This window comes from Nestor notabilis, unplaced genomic scaffold, assembly GCF_000696875.1.
Source record: "Nestor notabilis isolate BGI_N333 unplaced genomic scaffold, ASM69687v1 scaffold11234, whole genome shotgun sequence".
NCBI classification, from domain to species: Eukaryota; Metazoa; Chordata; class Aves; order Psittaciformes; family Psittacidae; genus Nestor; species Nestor notabilis.
In genome coordinates, this window is record NW_009926890.1 from 3,759 (window position 1) to 13,830 (window position 10,072).

Sequence of the window (10,072 nt, forward strand, 5' to 3'; positions counted from 1 at the left end):
ACCTGTGGATATGGAAGTAACTCAGAGGGTAGGGAAGAGAGGAGGACGGGGCAGGCCAGGCAAGTCCAAGCACTTGAAAACGTTCATGCAAGCCAACAGATGCCTAAGACTACAGAGAACATGCCAGCAATGACCTGCTAATATCAGGCACAGTTATAGCTCCTGCCAAGTGTCATGGCTTCATGCATCTTTTTCAGCGGAATTCTACCTGTCTCCAAAGAGCTACAACATCTACAAAAGGGTTTTTACAATCTCTTACCCTTCCCACCAGAGACTGAGAGGTAGTATGTTCAGCTGGGTTTGGGCTGAGGCACCAAGCGAGTGCCAGCAGGGATGGACTGAAGCAACCACCTCTGTTAATCCAGCCTTGGAGAAAAGCTCTCTCAGGTATGAGAGGAGGTGGGACGAAAAAAATCTAACAAAGGACTGCAGGGAACAGATGTCACTGCCCACACTTCTGTTGGCACTTGGACTTTTCAGACAGCATATAAAGAAGTTTTTTTCCAAAGCAGCTTCCAAGTTTAATGCCATTCTTTGTCTTATTCTGACAGACAGTTCCAAGCCCAGCAAGAATGTGTCACACCTTAAGCACAGCTTGCATACTTGGGAAAGCTGTGACAGGAAATTTTACTGAACTGAGGAAAGCAATCTACAGGAGGTAATGAACTGGCATTCATTTTCCCCAAACCAGCAAAACACTGTGTAGAAATAAGTTGACAATTTACTGACAATAAATCAACTTTCCCCTATGTAATCCATAAAAATGAATCAGGCATATGATACTCCACAGTATATTAGCAGTTCAAAAACAAATAGAACAGGGACTCAGATACCTCATTACTCCCTTTCATTTACATTTCATAGTATTTTCTTTCTGTAAAATAGCAGACACATTAGCAAAAAGTTACTTGCTGAAATTACAACCAGCAGCTTGAGCATACAGAGCATCCTCCATCCTCCTCGTGTCTCAGACTACTTATGCAGGATCGTATTAATTCACAGATCCAGACGCCAATTGTTTCACCACTCGATCCTACCAACAAATACCACTCATGGAAAGCCTTGTAGTCAGTGGGACTGCACAAAGTAATCCGCAATTCAGTTCAAGCATTAACATACCACACTAGTATGATAACAGCAGGCTATGTTACTACCTGAAAGAGATTTCCGGGGGCACTCCATCACCACCTGCAGAAACGCCCCGAGATGAAGGAAGAATGCTCCGGTCCGGGTGGAGGACACACCTGAGTCATGACTAAAGGAGAAAGCAGCCCCAGAATTTCCTTACTTATCTATAATGCTGATTGTCTTATGAGTCAAAAGTGCCAGACAGATGTAAAGTCTGTAATCTGGTGAGCAGGTAGTGTCTTTGTTTTTAACTTCTGGGTTAAAAAAAACCCAAAACAAAACAACAAAGCAAAACAAAACAAACAAACAAAAAAATACTACAAACCCCAAAACCACACAACTTTTTTTTTTTTGTTCTCACCAGATTTTAAAACATTTGGGAACAAGGTTATGGCTGGTTTGACTTTACTGTGGCATTAAGCATTCTACTCTTCTACTGTTCATTATAATTAAAAAAACATTTACTGTGATTGTCATGACATACAGCACTTGTAAGAAAGAACCATCCTAGCAGCAGCTTCATCTAGAAACAAGTCTGTGACAGTTACAGTCCTCAAGTCGTACTTTCAAACCAAGAAGATCTAAGATGCCCACTCTCATGCTTTGCCTGCTGATGGGCAGCCAAAGTTCAATTTCCATCTCATTCCACTTTCCAAGAGCACGTGTAAGTATCACTAAGGCAATTTTCTTCCCTTATAGGCTGCTCTGTGTCACTTAAAGGCCACAACAGGCTTCACTGAGCCATTTAAGCAGATGGCCTTGCCAGGATAATAGTTACATTAGGAAGTTAGTGACTGAGACATTATTTCCCATTAGTCACCTTTGCTTGTCTCCAAAGTAGACGTTTTCTGCACGCCTTAAAATGCGCTAATCACATATATTGCATGAAAGTAGTAAAAGAGAATCAGGATGTTTCCTATTTTTAAGCTGGCTGACAAAAACAAAACCAAAAACATTACTTGCACAGGAAGACTCACACTTAACCAGGAGCTACTGCTTTTCAAAGTACCAGTTCAAGGCGCTTTAGAAAGGTAAGATGGTAGCACACAATTTCAGCATCTGTGACCATTATCTTCTGTTTATTGCTTAAACTACTTCGCTGAAGATGAAACCATATAAGAACTACAGCCATTTTCAGGACTTGATGAAAAGGTAAATATCAATTTACCAACATGCATTTAACACTAATGCCAGGATTGTGTTTTCTTCCCTTCTGCACATGCTTCATATCCTTGTTTTCTAAGCACAAGTGTACATTAAACAGCTGTCACAGAAGATATCAAAACAGTTTTACAGTTTGTACATAAACCCCACGCTCAAAAAGTTAGCATTTGAGGGCTGAAGTTCTTCATTAATGCCTGCAGAAAGGAGCTTTAATTTGACGAAATCCTGTTTCATTTGAGATACACTGTGGGAGACCAAGAAACCTGATTTCCCATGTCTCACCCAAACCACAAATCTCCTCCAAAACAGAAGACAGGCAAAAAATCCTCAAAGCCACTCCACATAAATCAGCCTCTTACCAAACACTCAGGACATGGCTTTCCAGACCAGAAAAAAAGTGTCTGGTCTCCCACCTGCTGCCTGCCAAACCCCCACAGGTACCACAGCTGACCCGCTTCCCTGCAACATGCAGGGAATTTGAAGCTGGCAGAGATGAGCCGCACCCTGACCAGCAGCACCACAGCTCAGCCACAAACACATGGTTGCCTGGACCCCTTTATTGCTAGGGGTTTCCTTGCCATTCCTAAGGTTTTCCTTGCCAAAGCAACCTCCTTTTGTAGGTTTATGAACAATTCCTAAAGCGTTTCAGTTGAAGATAACCCTTTACTGTTAAATATACAAGAAAGTCATCTCATCTGCTCTTCAAGGGCTCATACCAAGGAGATATACCATGCTACAACAGTACTTCATGCAACATGGGAGGGATTAAGCTAATGTTTGGACTGGAGCATGGAGATGGAATAGATAGCTTCAGGAGGTGCTTCCTAGCCCTGGCAATCCCTGGTTCGGAGCTCCCAAGAACTGTACCATGACCAACACTTCTGAACCTGAAAGCTCACTGTGTTATTCGGCTGCTGCCATTCAACTGGGTTCAAGCCAGCATGGACATGCTGCAGACTCTGCTGGAAAGATAGGAGTAGCTCCTGCATAGCTGCATTGGTAACTTGCTGCCTTGCTCCTACATTTGTTTTATCTGTTTATCCTTCTGCACACTGTAGCATTGCTGTAACACATGGGTTGAGGGCATCACTTTTTTTGACTGTGGCAGCACCCGAATCATATAGTAACCCACCTTCTGTGCCATACCTCTCAACATAACAAGAACAATACCTAACAACATAAATGTTTGATGGGAAGTTTAAAGATCAGGCAAGCAGAGACTGGAGAGTGTATTCCCCTTGGCTGTATTAGTTCCTCCAATTATTACACAGACATCACTTACTTTCCGGTTGTTTTTCATTAGGTGTTATTGATCTCACGAAATCCTGCGGTGTCATAAAAACCTCTGATTCACCGTGCTCATTTATGACTTTTAAAGTGGCGAAGTATCTGAAGATTTTGTCTGGCGTGGAGTAAGCTCTGATCCTGTTCTCATATTCCATCACCTGGAAATTAAATGTAACCAGTATTAGATACACATGGTTCCTCCCCCAGGACTTACATCAACAGCTACTCCTAGTCCTCTCCGAAGGTTTTGCCACAGGACAACAAAATTATGTGCAGCAACACAACACGTGCAAGAAATAATGCTGAAAGGGTCAAAACTCCTCCAATCTTCAGCCTTTGAATTACCAGTTAAACTAGAAGCATCAACTCCTGATGTCCCAGGAGTAAGAGCAAACACTAAGAGTCTTTTACTATTTTTAAAGTTTTGACTCTTCGTGATGGCAGAGGAAATACAAGTTAACAAAACCCCTGAAAGCACTTTTAAACATGAACATAACCAGCATCACATTTGTGCCCCTAAAGCAGCTCAATATTTTAATCACAGTGTTGAAGGTTCGATTTGTGATTAATAAATGAAGGAAAAATGTCTTGGAGAGCTGAGAGAGACATTTACTTTCAAGCTGAGTCTTGGAAAAAACTACTTGGAGCCACAGCTGATTGCTCAGGCACCCAACCTAATTTTTTCATCTTTTCTATCACATTGGCAAAATTCTGCAGCAACATTCTTTACTCAGTCCTCTTTTTCCCACCAATCTGCCACTTACTCTGCCAGTAGTGATCATTTTGTACCTAGAACCATCTGCCCCAACACACAGCTGGAATTAATCAGAGAACAGAAAGCTTTTATAAACAAAATCACATCATAAGGTCACAAGCAAGGAAAAAGACACAAGGACCTACACTTCATTATGCATTAGAGCAGAAAACTTTCCTTCTTCGTACAGCTTTTTATTCCTGCATTATATACTATGTTTAACAATCCATAAGGTACTTCTTGAAACCTTCAGTACTTCTGGCCAAGAGCCACAGGAACTAAAAACAAAACCAAACAAGTAATGATCTGCTAAAAGAGAACAGTCAAGATCAAGGGTACTGCCAAGGCAGCTGTAGATCATTTATGGCTTTGGTTCTGTTTCAGCCTTGTCCTTCAACTTGAACAACTTCTCCACCCTGATGTTTATCAGACAGAAAACACACTCTCTAGTGTTGTCATATTTCTAGGATAAATCAAGCCAAATGCTTTTAATCCCTCAAGCCAGGCTTCGGTAAATCAACTAGGGGAAAACAAACCCTCTTTCTTCTACATTTGTTCCAGCTCAGATCTCCAGCAAAGGCAGCCAGAGATGACTATCTATAAGGAAAATCTCTGAAGTGTTCTCCCCACTCTTAGCATCACCATAGCTTTATCATAATTCAGAAATGTCCTACATCGACCACTATCACCAGCTCCCTCTTTCTTGCAGCCACTTCCATAGAACGTTTTTGTCTCTAGTCCCTTTTGCAGCTACAAGCAACAAACCTAAACCCCTTTCTGTTGCTTCAGTCCAGAAGGCCCTCCAAAGATAAAGGCACTGGATTGAGAGCAACTGCTACATTGCAAAATTACAGGCCGCCATCTATCAGCTGTAAACAACAAACACCATGCACTTCCCCAGCTCTTCCTGCTGCCAAGCTGCACGTGCCTTTGTCTACAGCTCCCACCTGGCAGGCCTTAACCTGTTATGCCAAAGTGATCTTTGACTTGCGATTTCAGGCCCGTATCTCACTCCTTCCTGTAGCACGACCTGATCTCGAGTAACACCCCCACCCAACTTCATCAGCCAAAACCAGAGGTAAGTATTTTTACCTTCAAGCAAGACACTAAAACCAACTACAGTATCAAGTCCAGGATTACAGCCAAGAGCAGACACCAAAGACCATGACCAGCAGCTCTCTCTCTCCATGACACCCTTTCAACACAGCTCGCTTTCTAGCACAAACACTTGTCTGCCTGAGACTCTACATTACTCACGATTTTCCAAACCTGTAGGAAAAGATTGCTTTCAAATGCTTTCCTTCAACTCAGCAAGTTACACCTCTTGTACTCAAAACCACCTCTGCAGCAGAGGCATTAGTCCTGACACTTCCGCCAGTAAAACCATGTTTCATTTTATCACATTTGACTTCACATCTGCAACAGATCTTTCCCCTCTATCTGTTTTAAGATCTTTCTAAGATACTACAGGCAGGCTTGTTGCTGTCAGGAGCTTTCCTCCTCATTCCTGGAGTATGGGCATTGCCTTTGCTTTTCATCTGTCATCTTTACCAAGACTCCTCCTTTCTGGTCCAGCAACTTCACTGCTAAGTCTTTCTTACCTCAAGCTCAGGGCAATCCTCAAGGCCCCTGCTTTATTGATGTTCAGCAGTCTACATTTGCTTTGATTTCACACACAGCAATTTTCCCACCCATTCAGATCCACACTGCACCCTCAAGTCTAATACAACCATCACCTGCCACAGAAGCAAAACTACATGGTTCTTTCCTAGATCATTTGCCATCCCATTTTCTACCCAGACATACTGCTAAATCAAGATCTTCCTTGGTTGACTGTCAGGCACTCTTGAAGATGCAATTTTGAATATGTGGCTCTAGAGCAAGAAGGATCAGTCTGCTGCTCAAAAGCCATGTACAGCTCATATGTGGTATGGCTCACAAAAGCCAGCTAATGACACAGGCTAGAAAAGGTCTCCTGTCTCAGCATGCAGCACAACCACACCACACAGATCTACAAACCCAAAGGTTTGCTCCCATGCAGTCTGTGGTTTCATGAAAAATACATAAGTGGTTTTGGGCTTTCTCTCCTCCAACAAAAGCAGCGGAATGCCCTTACAGAAGTAGGGCCGCCTCATTAGGCCTCAGAGCAGCGTCAAACAGCAAAGCAGGCAAATAAGGATTTTTAACAACCATAATTTGCTGATGCAAAGTTTGCCACATCTGGCTGAACACAGCCAAGCTGACCTATCATCTCCATGAAAGCTCAAAGCAGCTCCTGTAAGCCCACTGCAGTGTATGAAATGGGTGTTACCTGTTAAGTGATTTGAGTTTCAGATCTGGAAGAAAATGTGATTATGTACAGCTACTCACAGTTTCATGGGAAGCTACTGTTAGTTTTGATTATTTCTGTCCTTTTGTGTTCCAGCAATTAGCTATGGCATACACAAACACACTATTTTCAGGACAAATACATTCCAGAAAAATTATGAGGAACAACAGTCCTGAATGACCCAGAAGCGGGGGGGGGGGAGCTGAATCTAAAATGCTTGTTTAGATCTCACAGTCTGCTTTCATCAGAACAGAAATCACATTTCATCCTCAAATGTCCCTACAAGAAGCAAATGCAGCAACATTTATTCCTTTTTGCCCACAGCTGAACTCACAGTCGCCTCACTTTCACTAACATGGTCTGATCAGCTGGCAAAAACTAAACAAACACGCTACAACACATCACTCTGACTTCACGACTGGATTGAACATGAAGCCAGGTCAAGAAGAGAATAGCCAAGACCCTCCAAATGAGAACAACTCCCTTATCCAAGACAGGTCACTAAACACAAAGCAGGCGATAACATGGGTGCCCTGATCACACTGCACAAACATGGAGATAGAAGCACGTGTATGTGTTTGGGTGTATATACCATCATTCGTGAGGGGGTTTTACACTACTTTGAAACAATCTGGACATAAAGTCATCCCAGACAAGTCTCTCCTCCCATGACCTCTCACCTACAAAATACTCCAAAATACTTTCCTGGTGAAGCGGTTGCCTTCCCCAGTATGCACCAGACTTTGATGCAGTGGAGAGCAGCCAAAAATTCTCATCCTGCCACCAGAACTGCAACCTCATGTAATCAAGGGGCTCCAGAAAGATCATGAGACTGAAAAGGAAGAGTCCTATTTTGACATTTATTAATAGAGCATGCACTGGAGGGAAAAGATGAGCAAGTAATCCATATTGTGCTACAAGAGTGAAGCTGCTGTTGAGACAGTCTGTTTATGCTAAGCCTCAGGTTAAAAGGAAAAAGAAATAAAAAACCTGTGCAGACATGAAAATAAAGCTCCAAATTAACACCTCAGTTCACTTCCAGAGCATCACTGGGGCCTCCCTGACCATGCAACAGCACACGCATCTCAGCAGGGTAAGTTAATTAGGATTTTCTTTGGGTTTCCTACTGTAATGCACACCAAAATGAAGTCTCAGCATGACTGACATTCCTAAGGCAGCGTACCTGCAGGACCCAAACACTGTAAGCAGATCTTGATAAAATGCTGCAAGTTAATTAACACATCAGCCCACCCGCAGCATGTACTACTGCTCATTAGCCTTCTAACTATAAAAGCATTCAAACAATCTTTTCCTTTTCTGCCTTACCCAGTCAGGACCTCTATACTGCATAACCTCCAATATAACACATGCCCACGAACCACCCACACATGATCCCAGCACCAGCCCCAGCAGATGCCAAGTAATTTGTATTTCAACTTCCTCTTCACTGAATCACTACCCAAAATAGCAATGTCAAGACTAATTTATTATTTTCAGTACTAATCGACTTCATTAAAAACAACACTGGGATAACAAACAAGTATTTAACACTTTCAATTAAGCTTATATTTTGTCAAGGAAAACACACTGTTTTCATTTAATTATGGGAAGAGCTGGAAATGCTTTTCAGTGTGGGTGGTGGGTTTTGGGTTTGGGGTTTTTTTTTTTTCTTTGGGAGGTTTGTTTGTTTGTTGGTTTGGTTTGGGTTTTGGTTTTTGTTGTTTGGTTTGTTTTGGGTTTTTTAATATATAGAAGAGTCGGGAATTCCCAAGGTGCTACACAACTCATTAGGGGAGCAGCACATCCTGGGAGCAGCCCTGATTTTGAGTTGGGAGCAGGGGCACACCTTCCTCTGTCATCTGAACTGGAAACATTCAAACATACCTCCTGAGATGACTCACTAAGGCAACTGCTGATCAAACACCAAGCCCACAGCATAGCTGCTCAAACAAACACAGAACCCAGCAACTGCGAGGCTGCCAGTTACATCCTGCATTAAATGAAGCAAAAGCAACACTGCCATTCAGGTCACAGAAGGCACATTCCACCTTAAGGCTGATGGAAGAGGACTTATGTTGGCAAAAGATTGCAAGGTCTGTTTTAAACAGTGCTCTCCCTGCTGAAATTGTTGTTCCCAAGTTGAGCACTGCAGGAGGAAGGTGGGCTGTAGACTGAGAAGGGATCAAGGCTGCATGTCATTCCCACCAGATCTCAGGGGCACCCTCCATGCCTGGCTCAAGTGCTATTTGGAAAGTGTGGCCATATTCCTCCCTGCCCAGTATAAGAAAGGAAGAGCTGGCCAGAAGCAACCAGCCATGTTAAAATTAATGATCACATTTGCTGTATCAACAAATAGGTGTGGTGTTGGTTTTGTTGTTTTGGTTTTTGGTTTTGGTTTTGTTTTTTTTTAAATAACAGTGTGGATGAAGGTGGATCATTTCTTCACTCTTTGTAACCTGCCTTCATCTGCTGACACTAGGAAAAATAACCTGCTTTTCTTGAGTGGTACTGGCAGGAGTTGAAGTTTTGCTGAAGCTGTCAGTGTATCCAACATCCAGTTGCCAAGAAAATCAGCAGAAGCCGAGAACCCATACTCCTGGACCATTCTTCATATTTCAGCATAGTATTTTACAAAATAAGTTCACTGAGCTGCCACCAGCATGTCACCATAGGGAGAGTTTGGAGCCCCAAATACCATAAGGCATTTGAAATTTCAAGTTGGGTAGTCTACTCTCACAAACAACAGACTACGATTCAGCAACTTCAAATGAAACAGCTCTTAATTTTTCATTAAAAGCTGTTAAGCCACTATATTGCCATCCACAATTTAACTGCGGATGAGATGCAACCTCCAGGATACGGACTTAAAAATAATTAACAGAAGCAAATCACACAGAAAGGAATAGTGAAGAGCATATACTCCTGCTCTCCTCTTTGGCACTGCAGAGATATTAAATCATCAAACATAGCCCAATAAAAATGACACCCAGACAGGTTTAAAAAGTAAAATACTGCTGTCTGCCAACTCAGTTACAGGACTTTCCATCAGACCAAGTAATACATCTTATAATAACAGTGGTTACAGATAGTACCAAACTAGTTGTAAGACAGTTCTGAGGACAACTAAGCTCTCAGGATTGTCCAACAGTGAAGGCAGGTCACAAGTTGACATTACAGCTCATTACCCAAAGCTTTCCTCCTCTTGAAAATGTGTCTGATAAGAAAATTAAACAGGCACAAGCATCAAGAGAGAGACACAACTAACTGTGAATAGGGAGTAAGGCTGTATTTCAAGAACTAAGTTTACATGGAACAATTCAAGGTAAAATTCAAATACACCTTTCCTGTAATCTCTCTTCCACACTCACCTTCTGCTTCCTACATACACTGTGTACATTCACAGGGAAAGA

At 42.3% G+C, this 10,072-nt stretch overlaps 1 protein-coding gene across 1 annotated transcript in view; it reads right to left on the reverse strand.

The window, feature by feature from the left end:
* Positions 1-3,574: 3,574 nt before the first annotated feature.
* LOC104405177 (calcium uptake protein 1, mitochondrial-like) overlaps positions 3,575-10,072 on the reverse strand; it is a gene marked incomplete at its 3' end in the record, with an annotated part of 17,210 nt that continues 10,712 nt past the window's right edge. Inside the window, exon 3 of the mRNA XM_010013800.1 lies at positions 3,575-3,737. Within this exon, the coding sequence (XP_010012102.1) occupies positions 3,575-3,737 (163 nt within the window). The remainder of the gene's footprint in view (positions 3,738-10,072) is intronic.